The 26,181-nt window shown below is 47.3% G+C and overlaps 1 protein-coding gene across 1 annotated transcript in view; it reads right to left on the bottom strand.

Moving 5' to 3' along the window:
- The window catches only part of MAD1L1 (MAD1 mitotic arrest deficient-like 1 (yeast)), a 361,165-nt gene that overhangs the window by 207,889 nt on the left and 127,095 nt on the right, over positions 1–26,181 (bottom strand). The window contains exon 10 of the mRNA XM_006859789.1: positions 11,108–11,252. Within this exon, the coding sequence (XP_006859851.1) occupies positions 11,108–11,252 (145 nt within the window). The remainder of the gene's footprint in view (positions 1–11,107; positions 11,253–26,181) is intronic.

Below are 26,181 nucleotides of genomic sequence, written 5' to 3'. Positions count from 1 at the left end.
AACAGAGTGAATAGAAGCAAATACTGTTGAATGATGATGCAAAGGGGATTGTAATCATTGCAATGAAACGAAGAGTGTAAAAACCAATGTTCTCCCATGGAAATTATCATTCAATTCACACTAAAAACTTAAAAAAAAAAACCAGTGAGGGGCCCACCTGCTGACTGCCCGTCATGTCTGGTCTCCAGCTCTTTGCAGACCTTCGCCCAATCTTCTTGAATCTACCAGTCGCCCACAAGCATAAGAGCAATGTTGGGATCTGGAGCCACCTCGTCCTCCGCAAGTCCTCTGCTCCCACCCAACTGACACAACAGCTGTAACTGCCTCTGTTCCAGAGCAGGGATCTCAGAATAAACAGTGCCACCATATTAGTGTCTCCAATCTCCAGAGAACATTGCTTAGATGAATTTGCTCCCAGTAACACATCTAGCTAAGGATCCCTGGTGGCACCGTGGCCAAAGTGTTAGGCTGCCAACCTAAAGGTCAGTGGTTCAAACCCAGCAGTTACTCTGCGGAAGGCAGTCTGCTTTCATAAAGATGACAGTCTAGGAACCCCAATGAAGTAGTTCTGCTCGTCCTAGAAGATTGCTATAAGTCAGAATAAAGTCCATGGCACCCAACAACAATAAGAAAAATGATCATAAATTGTCAGGAGTCCCTTCCTGTGTGCTTTGCATTCACCTAACCCTGCTGTCCATCTTAGAAGCTAGTTACCCTAAAGCCTACCCCCCCAACTTACAAATGAGAAGAGCCAGGCAGAGGGACATCAACACTTGCCAAGGACCACTGAGCATAAATGGTGACAGAGCCTGAATCCAGAGCACCTACTCTCATGCTGCCTTAATTCATTCTCTCACAATCATTCATTCCTTAGATAATCACTTATTCTTTCTACCCTCATTCAATCTCTCCACCCTCACTCATTGTCTCCAATCATTCCTTTCTTCCGCAATCATTCATTCTCTCTACTCACTCATTTCCCACCATCATTCATTCTCTCCACCATTATTCATTCCTTCTCTTCAGCATCATGCATTCTCTTCGTACTCTTTCGTTCCTCCACCATCATTATACTCCCGATCATTATTAATTCTCTCCACCATCACTCATTCCCTCCACCCTCACTTATTCCCTTCACCATCATTCATTCTCTCCACAATCATTCATTCATCCTCTTCATCATCATTCATTCTCTCCACCCTCACTCATTTTCTTCACACTTATTCATTCTGTCTACAGTCAAGAAGGGTTTCTGGGAGTGGTCGTCAGGAAAAGAAACCCATACAAATCCCCTCAACACATGACAGTCCTCACCAAAAAAGGTAATGGTATGTCACCTCTAAGGAGCCCTGATGGCACAATGGGTAAATGCTCAGTGCTTACTGAAAGGTTGGTAGTTCAAAACAACCCTGTTTCTCCTCAGAATAAAAGACCCAGGGATCTGCTCCCACACAGATGACAGCTTAGGAAACCTTATGGGATAGTTCCTCTCTGACACATGGGGTAGCTACGAGTTGGAACAGATTCAATGGTACCCAACAATAACAGGATATCTAGTTTGTGCAGGACTAGGACATTATCCCAGAATTAGGAATCCAGATCTCCTTGAATTCTGGACTGTCCACATCCTGGATTTCCCCAGTTCTGGAATTTAATACAGGTAGGATGACTCCACGATCACATAGCATGTGCTGTGTACCATTCACATGCAGGACACTGTCCTCTGTGCCCAGGGGCAATGCCGCTCACCACATGGCCATGTCCTCCTCCTCCTGACAGCATTCCACCCTGGGATTTTTAGAGGCAAAGGGAGGAGGCTGTAGGAAACAACCCAATGATTTCTTGCCAAAAGTGAGCTCTCAGTGTTTAGGCTCTATAAATCACGAGACTCTGCAGCCATACTGAGCAATGTTAGGGGCACCCTGGAAATAGCTCATTTCAAATAGGAAAATGGTTTGTGTTCACCCAGTTCTAGCAGTCAATTTTCAATTGCTTAAAATAGTCATGATATTTTACCAAGGTAATTACACTCTTAGCTATCAGTAACAATTAAACCCTTAGACTAGAGCTGCTTAATAAAGGTCTCAAAATAAAATTGCACACTGCCAACGCTGTGTATTTAAATGTCAAGCAGGCAAACAGGATCCTTGGAGGGCAGGCAGAGCTGGGCCCAGCCGGTAGGAATCCTGTCCAGGGATGGAGGGGGTAGGGTCGGCACAGGGGTTTCCATCTTGTAAGACATATTGACCTATTTGTGAGTCCTGCCCTACAAAACTAAGACATGTCAAGTCTGTTGTTGCTGTGTGCTAATGAGTCGGTTTTGACTCATGGAGACCCTGTATAGAGTTTCCAAGGAGCAGCTAGCTAGTAGGCTTGAGCTAGTAGGCTGGACTGCTAGCAGCCCAGTGTTTATCCTTCAGTGCCTCACCAGAACTTGTTGTTTTAAAAGTAGTAATGATTCATGAAAACCCAGACACCAAACCCACTGCCACTGTAGCATAGTGCCCACACAGGACAGGGGAGAACTGCTCCAAGGGGGTTTCAAGGAAGCAGACTGCTGCATTTTTCTCCTGTGGAGTGGCCAGTGTGTTTCAGGTAGATGCTGAGTGCTTAACCACTGCACCACTAGGGCTCCTATTCATGAGGGCAGCAATAGAAACTATACTCCACCCCCTCACAGCACTGCAGCTCTGCACATCACACCTAGGTGATACAGAGCCTCAGCTACTCAGTCCCAGCCCACCCATCCAACTGACAAGGAGGAGCTCAACCTGCAGGCCAAAGCCACAGCTGGCTCTTTCAGATGTCTCCCAAACTAATGAGGGACTCAGGGCAAGGGGCTGAGGGGCAGCCACACTAATGAGTGACTCAGGCAAGTGAGCTGGACAAGTCATCGCCCACCACTCAAATCACAATCCTGGCATCTGTACCTGAGTCACAAAGACTTCTGCACCCACAAAAGCCTGCACGTGGCTGTTCACAGCGGCTTTACTTCTAAGAGCCCAAAACTGAATAAACAAAAATGTTCTTTGCTTAGCAAAGGGTTAAGCATATTGCAGTCCATCCGTAGCACAGAATACGGCTCAGTCAGTAAAAGGAACAGCCAACAGATGCACAGAATGATTTGGATGGACCACTCGGCATTGTGCTGGATGAAGAGTCAACCGGACCCATTGCTACAGAGTCGGTTCTGACTCGCAGTAACCATACAGGACAGAGAAGAACTGCTGCCACATCTTTCCCCCTAAAAGGTCACAGACCCTATGATTCCATTCCTAGGTTGTTGTTGTTAACTGCCATTGAGTCAGTTCTGACTTGTAGCAACCCTGTATAGGATATCCTTTCCAAGGAATGGCTGATGGATTTGAACTGTTGACCTTGTAGTTAGCAGAACAGTGCTTATCCTACAGCAGCACCATTCTCAAAATGATGGGCTTGCAGAGAGGGAGAGCAGATCAGTGGGGAACAAGGCAGTTGACACAGTGTTGACGACACAAATCTGCAGGTGATCAAGTGGCACCTCTGACTGAAGTCCAAATCCCAGCTTTACTGCAGTTTTCCTTTTGTCCTTGCATAACTGCTGTAATGATAGAAGTGACTGGGGGGAAGGGGGGCTGGGTGAAGGGTACAAGGGACTCCTCTGTACTATCTTAGCAACTTCCAGCAAGTGTAAATTATTTCAGAAGAAAAAGGGTTGTTTCCTTTTAAAGCCACTGTCTAGGATTGAGGATTTGGATGCTGTCATTCATGTGCTCTGGGATTAAGTGATTCAGTGAATGAATGGCAGAAGGTGAAAGGCAGATTTTCTGCTATTGGAGAGGAAGTTCACAGATAAGCAAGAGAGAATGCTAGAACAATCCATGTGGTAACAAACCTGTATTGGACACATCAATATGAACTCACGTTTCACTAATACAGATACTAACCTAACCCCAAACCTCTGGCCAGAGTCAATTCCAACTCATGGTGACCCTGTAGGGCAGAATACAACTGCCCCGAAGGGTTTGCAAGGTTGCCATCTGTATGGAAAGAGACTGCCTCACCTTTCTCCCTCAGTTCCTACTGCCTAACTTCCAGTTTGCAGTCCAGAATCTAACTATGGCATCATCAGGGCCCCTAATGTGGATACATACAGTTACAGTGAGGTGTGTACACACACAGATATTTACCTACAGAATCATTAGGAGCCCTAATACAGATACAGACAGTTACAGAGAGGTGTGCATACACACAGATATTTAACTACAGCATCATCAGGGCCCCGAATACAGATGCAGACAGTGATAGAGAGGTGTTGTGTGCATACACACAGGCATTTCCTTGGTCTGTTTACTGGGAAAACCTAAAAGCAATGACACCACATCAGTAATGAGCACACTCAGCACCCAGACCTTGGTTTCTAATGCCCTTTTCTAGTACCAGGGTCCAAAGGCTCTTTTGAAGGGATGGCTGATTCTAGAATTGTACTAGAATCTAGAAATGTACAAAATACACATGGCACCAAAAGTAAGAAAGTGGCTCTAAAAGTGAACCAAAATAAACAGAACCCCACAAGGATTACATGTCAAAGGACACTGGAGGCAACTGAAACATGGTCATGGTTGGAACAAGGTGAATTAAACCCAACATACAAATTAGAAATCCATGAGTCGATCTGCTATAAATGATTGAGAAAAATAAAATGGGGAGAAGAGAGACATCTTCCATGCAGAAGAATGTCAACAATTCATGCCTTACTCTGCCCTCGAGGAGGGGGGAGCATACCTCCTCTTCTCTAACCCCAAGTCTGAGCTGAACAGAGTGACCTCCTCCCAAAGAAGACAAAAGGGGAAACTAGCCCAGCCAACAGTGACTGACACCAACAGTGAGAGGTCGTGGTACTAGTGTGCACCCTTGGTAGGTGATGATAATAGCACTTGGCCTCAACAGTCTTCCTTCCAAACTCCATGTTGTCAGTATCAAGTGCCACCAAGTCAGCTCCAACTCATAGCAACTTGGTGCACAACAGAACGAAACACTGCCCAGTCCTGCACCATCCTCACAATGTCTGTTATGCATGAGCCCTGTCAACCCATTTCAATGGGGAGCTTCCTCTTATTTGCTGACCCTCCACTTTACCAAGCATGATGTCCTTCTCCAGGGACTGGGTCCTCCTGATAATATGTCCCAAGTATGAGAGACAAAGTTTGGCCATCCTGGCTTCCAAGGAGCATTCCAGCTATACTTTTGCCAACACAGATTTGTTTATTCTTCTGACAGTCCATGGTACTTTCTACATTCTTCTCCAACACCATAACTCAAATGTATCAATGCTTCTATTGTCTTCCTTATTCACTGTCCAACTTTCACATATATATAAGGCTGTTGAAAATACCATGACTTGGGCCAGATACATTTTAGTCCTTAAATTGTTATCTTTGTGCATGGATGTCTTTTGAATCTTGGTTTCCCTTGCATACCATTATAAAATAGACACTTGAGAGGGAGAGAAAGGAATAGCCTGAAATATCACCATAGAAAGCTTGTAAGTCCGTCTTCTGCCTATAACCGATTAGAATACCTAAAATGGGGTTACAATGTGCCCAGTGAAGGAGGTTTCCTGTGGAGCCTCTGCACTGCATAAGATCATAGGTGTAATCCTGAATCCCATCCAGAATCTTCTGAGGTGGGAAATTTCCACTTGAAAAGGCAAGCAGACCAGCCTGGAGTGGCTAGAAGAACAGAAGACACTTCTTCAAAGAAAGACCGGCACGAGAAATAGAAAGCGCTAACAGCAGTCTGACTGACTACTACAAGAACAAACAAGTTGCTTGCCTAGGACACATCAAGGCAAGTGGTCATGGCCCCTCTTGGCAAACCCCCTTCCAAGACTAAGACTCAAGGGGAATACACTAGCAGACATGTGCTCTGACTGATGACCACACTGGTCACCAATAAGGGGAAGTAAGGGAAAAAACAATGAAGCTGTGAGCTAAGTCCTACCATGTTCAATAGACTCCTGTGAACCCGGGTAGAGACCTGGTTGGCTAACAGTATGGCAAGACCAGGGGACTCCTGGGCCCAGAGTCAGTGACATAGCCACAGAGGTCTAGAGTGGAGAGTGAAGCATCCAGCCAATAAGAAGTGAGGGGATATGCACAAGAATGCCCACACTTGCTATCAGGATTGACTGTGAGGGTTGTAAATGTAAAGGTAGACATTTTGCAGCAAAAGTAAGGGAGTGATTGACTTTGCAGTCCAGGAGTGGAGGTTCCTGGGACCATCAAGGGAGAAGAGCGGAGTGCAGGACCCTACCCAGAGAAACAGTGATGCCAGAGATGGAGGCAGAGACAAGGACGTGGCGATATGGAGTGGCTAGACCCAGAGAGGGAGAGGGCCTATGTGCTGACGACTGAGGGGCAGGCTTGCGGGGTATACCCTTTGGCTGGCTGATGATGCACAGAGGGGATTGTAAGCATGGCAGTGAAATGATATACTATAGGATGAATACTACAGTTCTCCCTTGTAAACTATCACATAATTCACAATAAAACATTTAAAAAAAAACAAACCTGATATCTTTGCTCTTGAACACTTAAAGGAGGTCTTGTGCAGCAGATTTACCTGATGCCATTGTCATTTGATTTCCTGACTGCTGCTTCCATGAGTATTGATGAGTGGACCCAAGCAAAATTAAGTCTTTGACAACTTCAATCTTTTCCCCATTTATCATTGTATTATTTATTGGTCCAGTTGTGAGCATTTTTGTTTTCTTTTCATTGAGGTGAAATCCATACTGAAGGCTGTGGTCTTTGATATCCATCAGTACGTACTTTAAATTCTCTTGGTTTTTAGTAAGCAAGGTTATATCATCTGCATATCACAGGTTGCTAATGAGTCTTCCTCCAATCCTGATGACATGATCTTATTCACAGAATCCAGCTTCTCGGGTTATTTGTTCAGTATACAGACTGAATAAGCATCATAAAAGAATACAGTCCTGGCACACACCTTTCCTGATTTTAAATCATTCAGCAGCCCCGTGTTCTGTTTGAATGACTGCCTCTTGGTCTATGTACAAGTTCCTCATGAACATAATCAAGTGTTCTGGAATACCCATTCTTCGCAATGTTATCCATAGTTTGTCATGATCCACATAGTCAAAAGCCTTTGCATAGGCTGGCTTACAAGTTTTCATTAGTGTTTCAGAATGAGGGGGTGGGGGTAAGGCAGAACCCCCACTAAATAGTTTTCCTCTTTCCCAGATGGATCTGGTGAAAGGGGATGGGAATCAACGGTGATGGGATTTATGATTCAGTTGTGAGTAACTGTTAGCAGGATTAACTGTGATTATCACCACTGTAATTGTAGAAGATGATATGTAACTAAAAGGAGAGAGAAGGTTATCTTTCATTTCAGGAACAGACGATCTCAGGACCATCATCAAGAAGAAAGAGCATGAGTGGAGTGTGAGATCCCTCGTAGAAAAGTGGCAACAGCAGAGACTGTAGCTGTGTACCAGTGGGCATGAGGCTGGCTGGCAGAATGTGACCTTTGGACATTAAATGAATATATACATATATTTTGCTTTGTAAGTATATATCAAATATTTTTGCCTTGTTCATTTGTGAAAAATAAGATGTAAATGGAGAGCCACAGGGTGGAAGTAGGATAAATGTTGTTTCAGGGAAGGGATTGCAATCACTGCGATGAAACAAGGTGTATAGTTTGCTGAATGCAGAGCTGATGATTTTGTCTGTAAACCTTCACCCAATTCACAATACAAAGTTAAAAAAAAAAAAGAGGAATGGAAAAAACAAACAGGAAGTTGGATAAGTGATGTTATATTGTGGGGGCTGCAATCAGTAAGATGACACAAAATGAAAAGGAATTCTTGTATGGAAAACTGATCTGCTTCTTTAAACTTTTATCCAACTCAAAATAAAAAGTCTATTTTAAAAAAAGGAAGAAAGAAAGAAAAAGCCTTTGTGTAGTCAATAAAGCACAAGTCTACATCTTTCTGGTATTCTCTGCTTTCAGCCAAGATCCAACTGATGTCAGCAATGATAGCCCTAGTTCCACACCCTCTTCTGAATCCGGCTTGAGATTCTGGCAGTTTCCTGTCCATGTACTGTTGCAGCCGTTTTTTAAATTATCTTTAGCAAAATTTAACTTGCATGCAATATTAATGATACTGTTCGATGATTTCCACATTCTATTGAGGCATTCTCTTTTGAACAGGCAGAAATATGGGTCTCATCTTATCAGTTGCCCAAATAACTGTCTTCCAAATTTCTTGGCAAAGATCAGTGAGCGCCTCTAGTGTTGCATCAGTTTGCTAAAGATTTCAATTTTTATTCTGTCAATTCCTGGGGTCTTGTTTTTCACTAATGTCTTCAGTATAGCTTGGACTTACTCATTCAGTACCATCGGTTCTTGATCATATGTTATCTCTTGAAATGGCTGAATATCGGCCATTTCTTCTTGGTGTAGTGACTTTGTATATACCTTCCATCTTCTTTTGATGCTTTCTGCATCATTCGAAATTTTGCCCATGTTGTTATGTGCTGTGGAGTCGGTTCTGACTCATAGCGACCCTGTACAGGGTTTCCAAGGCTGGAAATCTTTACGGGAGCAAAAGGCCTCATCTTTCTCGGTGGAACAGTGGGTAGTTTCGAACTGCTGACCGTGAGATTACCAGCTCGATTCATAACCACTACACTACCAGAGCTCCTTATTTTGCCCATTGTTGTTGTTGTTGTGAAGTGCCGTTGAGTCGATTCTGACCCATAGCAACCCTGTATAGGTTTCCAAGGAGCAGCTGGTGAGCTTGAACCGCCAACCTTGCAGTTCAAATGGCTTTGCAGTCTGGCACATTAACCACAGCGCCACACCAGGACTCCTATTTTGCCCATGCAATACTTCAATTATTTCAAGTCGAGGCTTGAATTTTTTTCTTCAGTTCTTTTGGCTAAGTGTGTTCTTCCCTTTGGTTTTCTAACTTGAGGAGTTTCTACATTTCATTATAATATTTGACTTTGTCTTCTTGAGCTGACCTTTGAAATTTTCTGTTCAGGTCTTTGACTTCTTTTCTTCCATTTGCTTTAGTATCTCTACACTGGAAAGCTAGTTTCACAGTCTCTTCTCACATTCTTTCTTTCCTGTCTTTTTAATGACTTTTATTTTCTTCATGGTTGACATTCTTGATGTCATCCCACAGTTCTTCTGGTCTGCAGTCATTAATGTCTAATATATCAAATCTGTTCTTGAGATGGTCACTAAATTCAGATGAGATATGTTCAAGGTCATATTTTGGCTCTTGTGAACTTATTTTCATTTTCTTCAGCTTCAGCCTGAACTTGCATATGAGCAAGCACCTCCTTCAGGACTGTGTACCATCAACAGGGTTGTTGCTGTGCCTCTGAGCAAAACATGTGTAGAGACATTCAGTGGCCAGCCCTTGAAGGGGCCCCACTGTTGACCCACCTGAGCAATCTGGTTTGCAGGTGAGGAAACCTGGGGCATAGTACTTACCCTGCGCAGGACCCTAGCACTTGCTCCCTCCACACACTCTAGTACACTAGGCCTCACTCTCCACCAGCTCACAAGCTGGAGATCAGGCCCTTCTTTGGGGGACGGACATGGGCCTCACTGATGGAAATCACCTTCCTTGTGTCCCTTTTGTCTCCCAATGTTTGGCAGCTGGAATGGGCAGTCTCTGTATGAATGACTCTCCTGTCCCCAGAGGCCAGTTTTGCCACACGTCCTCCCACAACTATTACTACAACCTCAGGTGGGCTTCATCCCTGCCTCAGTGTGCAGGTGCAAGATGGTTTGCTTTGTCTCCCCATGAGACTATATATAGATCCTCTCATGGCGGACCATGTGTGTGGCCATGGCAGCCCAAGCAGGGTGCTGGTGGGTCTGCTCCATAAACAGAGAGGATCCCCACCAAAGGATCTTCACCAGAAGTCTGTAATCTCCTCTCTGGTGTCTCCCTCAGGAGCTCTGGTAATGCAGTGGTTAAATTGCTTGGCTGCTGACTGAGAAGTCAGTGGCTTGAGCCCAGCAGGCTGCTCCTTGGAGGAAAGATGTAGCAATCTGCTCCCTATGGGGACGCTGTGAGTCGACAGCAGTGGCTGTGGATTCTGTGTTTCTTGGTAAGGGGCCCCAAGTCAGCATCTAGAACTATGTACAGAGAAGTCAGCCAAGGGGGGCCAGCAGAGCCAACGTCCTCAGAGACCCCAGCCCCAGGGCTCCCAGTGGTGGCCAAGTCCAAGGAGGAGTCACAAAGTGACAGTCTGAGGCGACAAGAACCTGCTCTTGCCTACTCAACTCCAGGTCAGGTTCAATGGGACACCCCCACACTCATGCCTTCAGGGAGCATCTAAGGACAGACTCAGCCTCTTCCTCCTTCGTTGTCTGAGTGTCAGCGTCCAATGCAACACTTTCAATAAGACTCTCACAAAAACCATTCACGCTCCAGCGGGCTCTGCCTATCAAGCCAGACATCAGAACCTCCGTGGACAGAACAATTAAAGAGTGCTGGGCGACAGAGAAGGCCTGGCTGGAGCTAAGGACAAGGACATACTGCCCGGCACATCTGGAAGCAGCTGACAGTCTTCATCCCAGATAGCCCCTCGAGGCAGTAAAGAAGCGTTACACTCTTCCCCCACCCCCAGGGTGCAAGAGTGCCCCCCTTCCAGATCCCTGTACACACTCTCAGGGCCCCACACATGCCCACAGAAGCAAGAGCTGACCAGGGTGTGGAAAACTGCATGAGGCCTCAAGAGCCTTGGGACCACTCAGGATGAAGATGCAAGGCTATGTGGACATGCTGCTCTGAGGTCAGAGAACACAGTCTCAAGTCACATTGACAAGACAGATGGACAACAGGAACTGGACCCTGGAGATGAAAGGAACTCTGGTTTTGGCAAGGCCTTGACAGGTGTAGGGTACTCAGGGAGAGAGCAGGAGTGGACACAGGATGTTCAGGTGGGAGTCAATGCAAGGCCATACCTTGGTCAGCAACAGTGGGCACAGGGCGGCTGGGAGGGTTCCCCATGCTGTACCTTGCTCAGTAGCAGTTGGACATGGGGTGACTGTGGAGGGTGGCTGTGGGCCATACCTTGGTCAGCAGCAGCACACGCTTTTGCAGCCTTCGAGCCAGGGCCTCACTGATCTCACGCTGCTTACGCTCTTCCAGCAGCTGGCTGCTCACCTGGCAGAGCTCGTCCTGAAGCTGCTGCCGTGCTTTCTCCAGTCCACGGGCACTGTGGAGACACACATCAGGGACGTGAGGCTGCAACCCCACTCCCCAGCAACACAGGCCCCAGAATGTCCCCTCTGAAAGTGGGGCCCACTGTCAACCATGGAGCAGAAGGCAGAAACATGAGGCCTGTGTGCCTCCCACCACCCTGAGCATTCAGGAGGGAATGGCAGCTCCCTAAGAGCCTGACTCGGAATCACGAGCAACTCAGCTTTACACTAGTGTTCACGTGCATTCATAGTCATTCATTCGTTCCTGGGGCATTGGTAGACATTTCTGGCCCTAGAGAGACAGCAGGGTCAAGCCCATGCGGAAGACTGAGCAGCCAGCACCTGTCTAGACACAGACAATGTGTTTACTTTTGTATTCAGCACCATCATGTGAGGACGCAGGGTCCTCATGAGAGAAGAGACCATTAAGGATGGTATCCTGACAAGTACAGGAATCTAGCACCTGCCAAAGAATTATGTTCCCACACCCCTGTATACAGTTTGGGGGGCAGGGGGCAGCCTCAGTGAGAAAGGATTGCTCGCCCTGTGGACCCCTTGATTAGGAGCCGAATGCCAGCACCCAAGCAGCCGCCCTGCTGGCTTCCCTGTGCCAGGATGTTCTTTCCACTCCATCTTAGCCTTTATGGTCCAGTGAAGACAAGGAAACTCATAAAAAATTAAAGCCCGAGCCCCACGAAGGAGCTCGACTCCAAGGTCACCGGCATTTCCAAGAACCTTTGGGAGTCCTTAGAGGGAGCATAGGGCATGATCATCGATCGGGGTGCCTTTAAGCTAGCATTTGCTGAGGGGAGCAAGGCGGGGCCTTTCAGAAGCCATCTCTGGGCTGTCTGGGGCCATCCCAGAAAACTTCAATGCAACGTCCATCAGAACTCCAAATCCAAAAATACCCACTTCCAAGGAACAAAGAAAGGGCACAGTCAGTTCTGAGACAGTGGGAGGCATTTGAATGACCTTTTTGGGGACAAAGTGGAGCCCTGCCTCCCCACCCACCCGGCGCAAACCCAGGTGCTCACTTGGTCTCCTCACAGCAACTAGCCACTATGCTGTACACCCATCAACCAACAAAATATCACCCATGCATATGGAGCAAGGTACTCCTGAAAGGCCAGAGTCTGTGGTTAAAGGGTCCCAGGGCCTCGCCCACCTCCAGAGATGCCAGGTCCTGACATGGCACACAGGCCCCTGCTTAAAGGAGACTGACTCTCACCTGAGCAGAGTGTCCATCCTTTCCCGAGTGTTGGCCCAGAACTGTAACCCAGCCCAGGAGCCTGAGTCTCACCTGTATGTAAATTTGTTGCTGATGCTAAGTGCCACCGAGTCGATTCTGAATCATAGCAATCCTGCACAGGGTTTCCAAGGAGTAGCTGATGAGTTTGAACCACTGACCTTGTAGCTCAAACTGTCCTCACAGTAGAGGGCTTAATTCTACAGCACCACACCAGGATAAGGGTGCCAATCGGTTTCCCCCTGCCCCATGCCTGTCAGTGTGCCATTTTCTGGCTGGGTGGGTGTGGCTATGATTATGGGTGTGGCTATGATGTTCGATGCTATGCCACCAGAATGTCAGACACCAGAGGGCCTCACACAGAGGACAGGCTTTAGCAGAACTTCTAGCCTGAGGTAGATTAGGAAGAAATGTCTGGTGGTTTTCTTTGAAGTATCAGCCTATGAGAAAACAACACTGTCTGATTCATTTCCTTTGGACACATCATCAGGAGGAAGACATCTCATTTGGTGAAGCAGAGGGCCAGCGAGTGCAAGGGAGACATCGGAAGATAAATCAGCACAGTGACTGGAACAATGGACTTGAGCATGCCGCCAACGATCATGGGGAGGACGGAAGACCAGGCGATGTTTGTTTTGTTGTACATAGGGTAGCATGAGTCAGAGGCAATGCAATAGCAGGTGTCTATTTATCTGTGTCTGTCTGTCTGACTGTCAATCTTTCTATCAGTTTATTTGTCTTTCTGTCTATATCTCCATCTACTACTTGTCTATCTGTCCATCGGCCCGCTTGTCTCTCTGTCTACCTACTTACCCATTTATCTTCATAGACCTGCAGAGCCACGCCCAGGCCCAAATTGAAAACCCCACCAGTTCTGAGTGGCACACACCTCTGCAGACAGTAGCTCATACAGTACTCACACACATGTTGCACAGGTTACCCCACTAGGGAGCAGGCACTTGTGGGGTGTTCTCAATATGGTGGACTGGCAGGAGAGCAGCAACTGGAGTAGGGGCCCTAGGTTGCCCCACTGAGGAAGCAGACGTGAGTGCTGAGTGCAGAGTGCAGAGTTCAGAGTCTTGCCTCCAAGTCCTGCTGGCTAGTATCTTTGGCCTCCACTCAGGACTGAAGACAAAGAGGAGGTAGAGGTCTGGCTCCCTGGGCTCAGTCCCACCGGTCCCTGACAAGGGCAAGGAGGTAGGTGGATTGTGCTGGGGTCTCAGCTGCCCACCATGAGCCCTCACCTCCAGCTCCACACTCACTGGGGACTTTGTGTGTGTGTGGGGGGCGACCTCAGAGCACCAGGATGCCACTATCTACAGCATCTCGTTCCAATCCTAACTGCTGCCAAGTGTCATTACACTTATCTCTGAAATCCATTTAAATGAAGTTCCAGTCACTGGCAGGCGGCTAGAGCACTAGTCCTTGAGGGAGGCCTGGTTAGAGCACCTCACCAGGGCTCACCTCCAAATTCAAGACACACAGGGGTCACACAGCATACACAGACCTGACCTGGATGGGTCACCCTTTTCCTTCACTAAACAACGGTCACAGGAAGAGCTCATCTTGGCTGCTCTCTGGTCCATCTGCTGTTGCATCATAGGGGCTGCCTCCTGATTTGGGGTACGGGAGCCCCCATGAGGCCAAACAAGTATGAGTCACTGGAGCACCTGGGCTCTTAAAGTGGAGGGCAGATGGGTGGGGACAGAGACAGCCCAGTGACACAGTAATCACGCTGTAGTGGGGTCTATGTCAACAGCCCACTTTGAAAGGTCCCAGAACCTGCCCACACCATGCACTAACTCCTTCCCTCACACCATCCCACCGTCTGCTTCTGTAAATGTTTTATTGGCATATGTTCACTCCCTGAAGTGCAGTCGTCCTGTGGACCCCGCACCAGGCTGAGGACTGGCTTCCCTGGGGGCCAAGCTCCAGTCACTCCATGTGCTCCCCCAGTGTCATGATGCTTGTAGTTAGCCCCAGGCCCAGCCCAGGGCTCATGTGGCCTTCTTCCCCACACTGATCAGGGCCAGGGGTCAACTCCGAGAGAAAGGGAGGTTCCAAGCTGGTCCCAAGGGTTTGGAGGGCACAGTCAGAGGAGCTGGGGAGACAGAGTGGGAGCCTGCAGCCGCAGATTCTAACAGCAGGGGTCAGGAGAGATTGTGACACTCCTCAGCTAAATGGAGGTGACGAGGAAGGGTGGAAAATGCTAGGCACTGCACACCAGAGACTGGGGACAAGTAGCAGGGAACCCTTTTGGTGGGCCTCAGAAGGCAAAGGAGGAGCACCCATGGGAGACAGAAAAAGGAAAGGCTGAATGCACCAGGGTGGGAGGCCTCTGAAGAGCAAATAGAGTACTGGGACTGGGAAGAGAGACACTGGGGTCACCCCATCAATTCTGCATCTCCCCAACATGTAGAAATTCAACCCTCAGGTGGAGCAATTGTGGGGCTGCTGAGGCATGTGCAGAACGGTCCCTGGAGAGCAGGGTCAGCACCCGGACAAGGACTTCCTGCGCCACCATGCTAATGCCTGGCTGAGCCTGTCACCGATAGTCAGGGCAGTGCCTCTAGGCAGCACCCAGAATGGAGATGCACATTTTTTAAGCACCAGCTCCCAGGCACCTGTGTCAAAATGAACCTTTGGATCCATCTCCCACCCCGGCCTGGACACGGGTCTGGAGAGCTGGCGTTCAACTTGAAAAATGCCAGCTCCAAGCAGCTTATTTCTCCTGAACTTCAAGGATGGACGCAGACAGCAGTGACATTTAACAGGAGAGAGCTCACCAAGGCGGGGTGCAGGGTGCCCAGGTGCAACCAGGGCCTCAGGAGGAAATGGCCCCAACAGGGATTGGGTAGTGACCCATCTGGAGTACTCAGGAAGCATGGCCTAAGCTAAATAAAAGGGCAGCACTGTCCAAAGGCACCCTATCACAACCCCCAGACAGAGGGAATAAGGCCATGACCCTTGTTTATCCCTGCTGAACCCCATCACGACGCCCCCACACAGCCATGTGTACCCTTTCACGGCACCCCTACACCACTGAGTGTACCTCCAGTGTACCCCACCACAGCGGAGGTGTATGTCAGCACTAGCTCAGGTAGGGGGTGGTGGCAGCCGCAATGACGAGAGCCCAGTTGCTGGGGCAGATTAGGGACAGGAATGTGCCCAGGAGTGGATACCAGGGGCCAGTGTCCAGCTCCTCCCCAGGGCCCTAGCACTCAGTGCACCATCCTCTCCCTCCCCATTCAGTGACACTCCCAGATGGGCGAGAGTCCACTGTGCATCTCCATGCTGCTGGGTCAGAACCCTGGTGAGGGGACCAGAGGAGTATATTCACTATCCAGGGCTGGAAAGACACAGGCCACGTGTCAGACAGAAGAGACTTCTGACACAATACTGACCACAAAGTACCCCTACTAACACTCCGCCCCTTCCATCCTGTGTGTGATAACCATCAGCTCCACCTACAGACCAGGCTTAGGGGAGAGCAGTGGGTGTGCAGAGGGTTACACAGCTGGCGTTCAACTCATTTCACCTGAGTCCAAACCGAGAGCCAGTCAATGAGCTAATTCCCACTCCCGGTGCCCACGTGGTATTGAGTACAACGGAACGCCACAGGATTTTCTTAATTGATGTGGAAGCAGATCGCCAGGTCTTTTCTTCCACTGCTGACTCTCCTACACAGCTGTAGCACTTCCACTCCAATTCAGCCTCCACCCTAATTCAGCTGGGTCCAGATCGAGGGTGTCAGGGTGCCGAACATCAGTCTGGGCAAGAGAACCCAACAGGAAGGGAGGGGACATGGTTCCTGCCCTGGGGGACCTAAGTGGCAGAAAGACTCAATGCATCGACCCTATTTCTTGCCTGTTGCAGGCATCCCAGTCTCTCAATGGCTCAGCTGTGCTCTCAGTGGGCCGTGCCCCCTCTGCACCCCACAGTGCTGTCCCAACAGCACCAGGACAAATGGCATGGCAGAGCCTCTGTGTGGGTGGCACAGACTTCTGGAGGAGACCCACATTCTGTGACAGCCACAGCAGGAAGGACAGCCTGAGAAGCACATTCTGTGACAGCTGGCTATCAGACACAGACCACAAGTAACAACCAGTGTGAGTTTGGGCCTGTGTGCCCACCTTCAGAACCCCCACATCTGAATGCTAACAGCAAGCAACTAAGAGAAATTCTACTCCACAGGGGTCTCCTTAAGGCAAAGGGCCCAGCTGGGGTGCTCAGGCAGAAGTGACTGTATATGCCCAAGGGGACAGGGGAGCCCAAGTGGAAGCTTCAGGTCAGGCTCACCAGCAGGAGTAGCAGAAGTTGAGGCCATGGGGGGCTGACATGCCCACAACGGACTGGTCGTCACAAGATCACAAAATCTGTGGATACCAACGTGGCTTCAGACCCCCTTATGTTTTCCCAATTTCTTCTTTGGATTGTTGAACACAAGTGTACAGAAGCAAAACTGATCTTAGAGCCCACAACTCAGATGGTTGTTTATTAGCATTAATAATAATTTCTCCAGATTCTTTATGATTTTTCTACATATAAGATCATGTCATCCATGAACAGTGATAGTTGTACTTCCTCCTTTCCAATCTGGATGTGTTTGATTTATTACTTTTTCTTCCCTCGTTGCTCTGGCTTGAACCTCCAACACCATGTTAAATATATGTACCTAGAAGTGACCCCTTGTCTTATCCCCCATGTTATGGGAAAGCTGGTGGTCTTCCACCATGACGTATGGTGCTCATTGTGGGCTTCTCAAAGACACTCTCTATTCAGCTGAGGATGTTTTCTTCCATTCCTGGTGTCTTGAGTATCTTCATCAGTGCTTTTTCTGCATCTATGAGATAATCAATCATATGTTGCTTTGTGCTCCCCTTTGTCCACTAATTGATTGTGTTACATAGTTTGTTTTCCAGGCATTGAACCATTTTTCCATTCCTCAGGGAAACCCTCAGGATCATAGACTATACAAGCCTTTTTATAGGCTGATGATTCAATCTGCTACTATTTCATTGAGGATTTTTACATCTATATTCATAAGGAGGCCGGTAGTGCAGTGGTTAAACAGTTCGACTGCTAACCGAAAGGTCACTATTCAAACTCAACAGTCACTCTTGGCAGAAAGACATGGCAGTCTGCTTCTGTCAAAGATTTACAGCCTTACAAACCCTGAGGGGCAGTTCCACTCTGTCCTACATGGTCACTGTGAGTTGGAATGTACTCCATGGGTTTGGTTTTGAATTTGTATGTGATATTGACCTGTACTTTTATCTTCTTGCTCTGTCTCTGATGCTGGCCTTGCAGACCAACCTCTCCTCTAATTTTGTTCTTGAGGAGCTGGAGAAAAATGAGTGTTCATTCTTCTTTAAGCAGTTGATAGAACCCAGCAGTGAAGCCATCAATCCTGAACTTTTCTTTGTGGAAAATGATTTGATGGCTGATTCAATCTCTCTAGTTCTTACAGGTCTACTCAGATTTTCTATTTCATTTGAGTCAGTTTTGGCAGTTTGTGTGTTTCTAGGAAATTGTCCATTTCATTTATTTTATCTACTTTGTCATATAACTGCTCATAGTGTTGTCTTACAATTCTTTTTGTTTCCATAAGGTGATTAATAAATACCCCCATTTTCATTCTTGATTTTAGTAATGTGAGCCTCCGATTTTTCTTGACATGCTATTGACTTCCCCTATTTTTCTATTTTCTTTTTCTCCATTGTAATTTTATTATTTCTTCCATCTGTTTGCTTTGGATTTCGTTTGCTCTTTCTTTCTAGCTTTCAAAGGTAAAAAGCTAAGTCACTAATTTGAGATCTTTCTTCTTTTTTAATGTAGGCAATGACGGCTATAAATGTCTCCCAGAACACTGGCTTCACTGCTTCCCATACGCTTTGGTGTGCTGTGTTTTCATTTTCCTTCATCTCAAAGTGTTTTCTAATTTCCCTTGTGATTTCTTCTTTGGCCGACTGGATATTCAGGAGTGTGTTGCCTCATTTCCACATGTTTGTGAAGTTTCCAAATTTCCTTCTGCCATTGATTTCTAATTTCATTTCATTGTGGTGGAAGCACAGATGCTGTATGATTTCAGTCTTTTAAATTTACCGAGACTTGTTTTGTGGCCTGACAGATGGTTTATCCTGGACAATGATGCCTGTGCACTGAGGAAGAATGTGCATTCTGCTGCCAACCAGCAAGTGCTCAGTGGATGGCTCCACCCACAAATGGAGATTTCGTTGCTGTTGCTAGGTACCATGAAGTCAGCTATGACCCATAGTGACTCCATGTACAACAGAACAAACCCTGCCCATGTTTGCTATGTTTGACCCCATTGTTACAGCCCCTGTGCCCATCCATCTCATCTTCCTCTTTGTTGCTGGCCCCCCACATTACCAAGCATGTTGTCCTCCTCCAGGGACTGGTCCCTCCTAATAACAGGTCCAAAGTACATCTAAGGAGCATTCTGGATGTACTTCTTCCAAGACAGATCTGTTTTTTCTTCTGGCAGTCCATGGAACTTTCAATATTCTTCTCCAACACCACAACTCAAAGGCATCAAGTCTTCTCCAGTCTTCCCTGTTCACTGTCCAGGATCAGCATGCAGGCGTGGTGAATGAAAAGACTGGGCTTGAGTCAGGGGTTGAGACAGCAGTCCCTATCTCATGAGCTTTGCACAGGTTAAGAGAGAGAAGGTACATTAAGTAACCAGTATTCAGATTACATGAACCCAAGTCCACATCTATAGCCACAGCAGAAAGAAGGGTCACCTTCGAGAGAATGGCAAGACTGAGTCCTGATCTGCCAGAGTCACAACAGACTTGGATTTACTAGAGACATGACCTCAGTGGAAAACAGAAGACAAAGGAGCACAGAAGTACAGGGGAAGAGTGCATGTGTGCCCTAGAGCCACAGTCACAGAAACAGGGTGCAGTCCTCAGACACATCCATAGGTGCAGGCTGCAGTCTCCGGGCCCACAGGCATGGGCTGCAACTGCCAGAGTCACAATCACAGTTATAGGGTGCAGCCTCTAGAGCCGCATCCATGGTTGCAGGGTACAGTCCTCAGAGTCATATTCATGGATATGGGGTACATTCCCCAGAGCCATGTCCACAGTTAGGGGGTACAGTCCCCAGGGCCACGTCCACAGTTACAGGGTATAGCCCCCAGAGCCACATCCATGGTTGTGGGGTACAGTCCCCAGAATCACATTCACAGATATAGAGTGCAGCTCCCAGAGTTGTGTCCATGGGTGTGGGGTGCAGCCCCATGTTCATATGACAGGTGGGGTCCCTGGGAGGACCTGGTGGTCTGCCCATTCTGAGAAGGGGCTTTCATGCTAGAGGCTGTGGCTGGTGTCCACAAGTCCCCCTTCTCCCAGGTGGACAGTCCCCACCTCTCAGGCCCTCGGGGTACACACCCAACAGGTTAGAGACAAAGGAAACTGTATCTCTCACACAAACCTTCCCAGAAGTGGCACAGGAGCAGCCACAGGGGGTGGGGGTGGGGGTGGGTGAAGCCAGCAGCATCCCAGATTGGCACGTGCAAGGAGGCAGGAAGTGTCTTTTCAATGGGAATGATGGGAATAAAGTGCTTAGAGGAAGCTTTACAGAATGAAGACCCCCAAAGGCACTTCCTGCTCCAAGGCAGAGCAGGGGAAAGGACTGCTACTCCTCCTGTCCTGGGCTAGGCCAAAGCCACCCCAGTACACGGCCAGCTGGGAGGGCTACAGGGGTCAGGGTCCTGCTCTCCAGTGGGACCAGATTCCGTCCACTCTTCTATCAGGTCCTTCTGGTGCTGCCCCCAGAATGAGTCTCCATCCATAGCACCTCCTCTGTCATGGCATGCAGGGGGGCATGCCACTCTGCTCAAACTCCATCATGCAGCAGAGTCTCTGCTGGGCCAAGAAGGGAGCCAGGAGAAACAGAACAATGAATGGAATGCAAAGAAAGAGGAAGGGGCACCCTGAACCATCAGACACACCAGGGGCAGCTGGTCAGCTGCAGCAGAAGGCCGGAGTGAGAGGGGGCCTTCCCACCTGAGGGGCCCTCACATCCAGCCACCCAGGCTCTATAGAGGGCACTGAGAGGAGGGAAGAATGGAGAGTGAGGGGACTGATGCAAGGCCCATCCCCTGCTCCTTGGGATGGCGTGAGTGCATTTCAGTTCCAGGAGAGGCACCAGCAAGCAGGGACAACAGCACAGGGCAACACCAGGTGGCAAACACATCACCACTTACTAGGTGGCTATTGGACTTTCAAACACTGTGCGCCATGACCAGAGTGGATGACACAGACTCATGGTGACAACAATGATGATGGTGCTGATGACAGTCCACCGCCCTCATCACAACAGATGTTACCTCCTGGGCCCTCTGGGCCCTCACCAGGAACCAGCACCACCCAAAAGGCCTGGCGTGCATGTAACCCTCACAGTGCCCTGTCAGGTGCAAACTGCTACCTGCCAGATTTAGAAAGAAGAGAGTGAGACTTAGAGAGGAAGAGAGGTTGACTCAGGAAGTACCAGAACCAAGACTTAACATCAGGTTGGTCTGACCCCGGAGCTCAAGCCCACAACAAGGAGTTGTTTTCCATCTCATAGCTTAGATTTAAGTATTCTAGCACTGCACGGAATGTGCAACATTGGAAAATGCAATACAGGAAAAGACTCCAGTAAAGGCAACAGAAAAGAAAACCCAAACCCAACCCACTTCCATCAAGTCCTTTCCACCTCATAGCACCCCTGTAGGTCAGTGTAGAACTGCACCCCAGGGCTTCCAAGGCTGTCAGAGAGACTGCTTTGTCTTTCTCCCATGAAGTGGCCAGGGTTTTGAGCCACAGACCTTTTGGTTAGCAACCCAGCACCTAAACATAGTGTAACTAAGGCACCTAAAAAAAAAAAGGAGGAAAGTAAATATAAAAAGAATGGCACACAATCTACAGGAAGACGACTTTTAAATTCTAAGGACCGCAAAAGAAAACGAGTCAATCAAAAGGCATACTCTGAGTGAGAACCATCAATCGTCAAAATCATGAGATACCAATTCTCTTCTCTAACTCAATCTAGATGTTTAATGTAATGCCAATTAAATTCTCATTTATTTGAAATTAGACAAAGTGAACTCGAAGTTCACAAGAAAAAATAAGCAAGAAAGATGCCGAGAAATAGTAATTTAAAGTATAAAGAGAGGGACCTAGCTCCTTGGGTATCTAAAACATATTATCTAGCTACAAGAAATAAAGCAGTATGGTACTGTCACATGACTAGGAAGACAAAAAGATCGATCCAAGTAAATAGTCCTAATTAAAACCACTTTGCTCCCATAAAGAGGACAGCCTAGCATACCTTATGGGGAAATTTTACTCTGTCATACAGGGTCACTATGAGCCACAATAGAGTCAGCAGCACACAACAGCATAGACCCAAGGAGCCTTGATAGTGCAACAATTAAACACCTGCTAACAGAAAGCTTGGTGGTAGAACTGTACCCAGAGGCTCCATGGGAGGAAGACTTGGTGATCTGTTCCCATAAAAGATTTCAGCCAAGAAAACCCCATGGGACAGTTCAAGAATCGACACATGAAAACAACAATGTAGACCCATATTCGTGTAAAAAATCAGTACACTAGAACTTCTCATCAGAGGTGAGAAGTCTGTCTACCCAAATTTCAGTGTTAGAAAAGCTCTAGAATAAAAGACAGCCATGCCATGTATACAGCCGCGGTCCCCTAAAGTTGTAAGAGAGTTCAGAAACTCCCCTTGGACTAACCAGACATAGTGAAAGCTGTGGATCTCATGTCTCTTGTCTACACAATGGTGAGGATGCCAGGCCTGTGATGACACAGTCCATATAGAATCTATAACGCATGTGTCCTCACAGCCACTCTGTGACCGATTTATGTGGGCACTGTACTGTGACTTCCATGCTTACAAATGGAAAGCTGGCCGTGTTACAGCCTCTGCTTCCACTCGCATTCAAACTTGTGCACCATGTGCCTCCTGAGAGTTGTGGCATTATCTTGGTTTAATTTTACTACAAAAACATTACCAAGAAGTGAATTATGGCTCCCAAATGCATAAAGCCAGTGCTAGGGAAAGTAGCAGCAAGAGGGAAAGGAAAAGTACTGAGCCAGGAGTGAGACCAAAGATTATTAAACAAAGTGAAGGTGGGAAATCGGTGAATGCTGCTGTTGGTGATTAAGGCATGCTATGTGCAAATCATTTAGCATCCAAGTTCACAGAGGACATATGAGGGATGTTAAGCGTTGCCGGACTGTAAAGCAAGACCACTACTAATACCTTGTATCCAAAGACATACTCAGTGGATCAAAGATTTTCAATGGAGACCATAAAGCCATCAAGGATGAAAACAGGAGATGTTTTTAAGGACCTAGGAGTGAGAAAAGTCTCTTCCAAATTCATGCAAAAAAAAACAAAAACTAAAGTGCTAAAAGAAAAGGTTGAAGGATTCAACTTGTAAACTTGAAAATCTATGCCTGGAAGAAAATCTCGATAACCAAAGAATGGAAACCGCCAAACTGAGAAACATGTTCTCAGACAAAGAGCTAATATCCTTTAGCTATTAAAAGCTCCTCTAAAAATTGATTTTTAAAAAGATGGGGAAATAGACAAAGATTAGGAACACAAGGCAGTCTGACAGACAAAATGAACAACTACTTTCCAAGCAGGTCACAACAGACGCTGTCTGACCCGACAGGGAACATATGTCAAGGTGCTCAGTGTCATTTGTCATTAGGGTAATGCACCACCCTAAGGCCCTATGCATACACACACACACACACACAAAGCCCACCTGAGTCAATCCTGACTCAAGGCAACCCTATGGGACAGAAGAAAATGACTCCTTTACAGTTTCCAAGGCTGTAAAAGAGTGCTTCATCTTTTCCCAAGGAACAGCTGGTGGAATTGAACTGTTGGCTGAGTGTTTTAACCCCAGTACCACCTGCGCTCCTTCATTCCCCCAGAGGCACCATGAAAGAAAGGCCTGGTGATATCCACTGAAACATCAGCCAATGCAGTTCTGCTCTGACCCACATGGGTTGTCATGGGTTGGAATCCAGTCAATGGATTTATGTTATGGTATTAGCAACTGAAGGGAGCCCTAGTGGTGCAATGAGTAAGTACTCCTCTGCTAACCAGAAGGTCAACGTTTAGAACCCACCAGTCACTCTGCAGTACAAACACGAGGCAGTCTGCTTCCATACAGACTGACAACCTTGGAAATGCTACTGTCTTCCAGTGGTACTATGAGTCAAAATGGACTCGACTGCAGTGGATCTGGTTTTGTTTGGTTTTTCTAAATCATTACTCCGTACCTTTTGTGGCACATGGTTGAGGGCTATGATCTCATTTGTATCAAGTTCAGAAACAGACAGAAGGTGTCTATGGTACATTCGTCCAACAGGAGTCCCCTCTGGGTGGGTTGGGCACTGCCCAGCAGGAAATGTGATTTGTGAGGTGTTGGTGAGGCACAGTATCCACAGGTAAATATGTAGGAAAATTGTGAACAAGTTGTGTGTTAGGTTCATGGTGCTCAAATTATACATCAATATTTACGATTTAAGGATCCTGGTGACACAAACAGTTAAGTGCTCAGCTACTAACAGAAAGGTTGGCAGGGGAAACCTGCCCAACGTCTCTGTGGTGATCTGCTGCTCTAATGATAATAGTCTAAGAAGCTCTATGAGGCAGTTCTCATCTGCCATATAGGGCTGCTGTGGGTTGGAATCAACTCAATGGCCCCCAATGCCAACAAGGTATTACTATTTAAATGTAAAAACAAAGCCAATAAGCAACTATATGAAGATACCATTTTTCACCAAATTGGTGTTTGCCCAGGTAGTAAGGAGTGGGCACTGTCACAGCCAGGGGTGACTGCCGGCTTTCTGGTGAGGGCAGGAGAAGCATCTGCTAGCACTCTCTGGGGTCAACAAGCCCCCTCCCAGGGAGACATCCCCCCATAAGGAGCCGGGCAAGCCCTGACTCCTCCCCTGGTAGCCGTTACTGGGAGGTAGACCAGCGAACTCACAGCAATGAACCCTGCTGAACAGAGCAACTTCGAGACCAAGTGGACCTACCCTTCAATGCCTGGGATGCACAGGGGAGGGGAGGAACTGATACAGCCGCGTGCCCAGAACAGTCTCTATACTGTGGTAATTAAAGGGAAGCACTGACAAAGTCCCTTTCATTAGTGACTGCAGACAAATCACTCCGTCAGTAAGGAGGAGGGACAGCGAGGTGCTAATCCATACTGCCACCGGTGCTTGCCACAAGCTGTCCTACAGACGTCGAGCATGGTGATGGATCAGACTTCTCTTAATTGCTCTGATCAGCTCAGATGGAGGGGAAGTTGGCTCAGAGACAGCAGCAGGAGCTAGGGGCCACGTGGTTGTGTCTCTGAAAGTTATGCCCTTTAAAACTGCACACAAAATATAAATTGCCACAATTTAATGAACTTGATGATGTTGTTGTTGTTAAGTGCTGTTGAGTCAGTTCCGACTCATAGCGACCCTGTATAGGATTTCCTAGGAGCGGCTGGTGAGCTTGAACCACCAACTTTTTGGTTCAAACCGACCTTGCAGTCCAGCACATTAACCCAAAGCACTACACCAGGACTCCCTCTTATGAATGTTGTTGTTGTTAAGTGCCATCGAGTTGGTTCTGACCCATAGCGACCCTGTATAGGGTTTCCAAGGAGCAGCTGCTGAGTTTGAACTGCCGACTTTGCAGTTCAAATGGCTTTGCAGTCTGGCGCATTAACTCACAGTGCCACACCAGGACTCTATTTATGAATGTAGTAGCTCAAAATACCAATCGAGAGGGAAAGAGTCTTCACATTAAGGATCAAGCCTATCCCCTCAGTACACAGGGTTGTTAGGGATGGGCAACTTAGACATTGGCTACCTAAATGGGATGAGGTGGGGGATATAAAGACACTAAGTGGCTTACAAGTTTCAAGAAGGAGTTTCATTTCAGAGCAAGTGGAGGAAGACAGAATCTCCACTGAATAGTTTTTATCTTGTCTAGGTGAGTCTGGTGAAAGGAGATGGGGATAGGATTCTTTTGATTCAATAGTGAGTAATTGTTATCATGACTAACTGTAATTGTCACAACTACAAAGGTAGAAGATGTGTAACAAAAAGGGGGGAGTAGTTAATCTTACATTCCAGGAAACGGAGGATCCTAGGACCATTAAGGGAGAAGAGCATATGCAGAACTTGGGATCCTAACTAGAGCAGCAGTGGCACCAGAGATGGAGGTAGAGATGAGGGCATGGAGAGACAGAGCAGTTGAGGACTCTAGACTCACAGAAAGAGAAAGGCTGTGTGCTGGCAGGCAGGAGGCTGGCTTGCAAAACGTGCCCTTTGGTTGTTTAAACTATTATATATTCCTGTGTGTTTTTGTATATATAAAATAATAATAACAGAGACAAATACTGTTAACCAATGGTTCATGGAGCGGACTGTAATCATTGCAATGAACAAAATATGACTGGTTGAGTGCAAAACTTGAGTTCTCCCATGTAAACGATCAATCAATTCACAATAAAAGTTTTAAAATTAAAAAAAAAACAAAAAAAAAACGCTGTACATAGCTGGGAGCAGAGCCCAGGGGCCTGAAGACAACAGCAGCAAAGGGACCTTTTTCTAGAAACTTTCGAGCTCACCAGTCCAGGTGGC

Source organism: Chrysochloris asiatica, unplaced genomic scaffold (genome assembly GCF_000296735.1).
Source record: "Chrysochloris asiatica unplaced genomic scaffold, ChrAsi1.0 scaffold00034, whole genome shotgun sequence".
NCBI lineage: Eukaryota > Metazoa > Chordata > Mammalia > Afrosoricida > Chrysochloridae > Chrysochloris > Chrysochloris asiatica.
The sequence above is the reverse complement of the archived record's forward strand: the minus strand, read 5'-3'. Positions and strand labels throughout refer to the sequence as shown.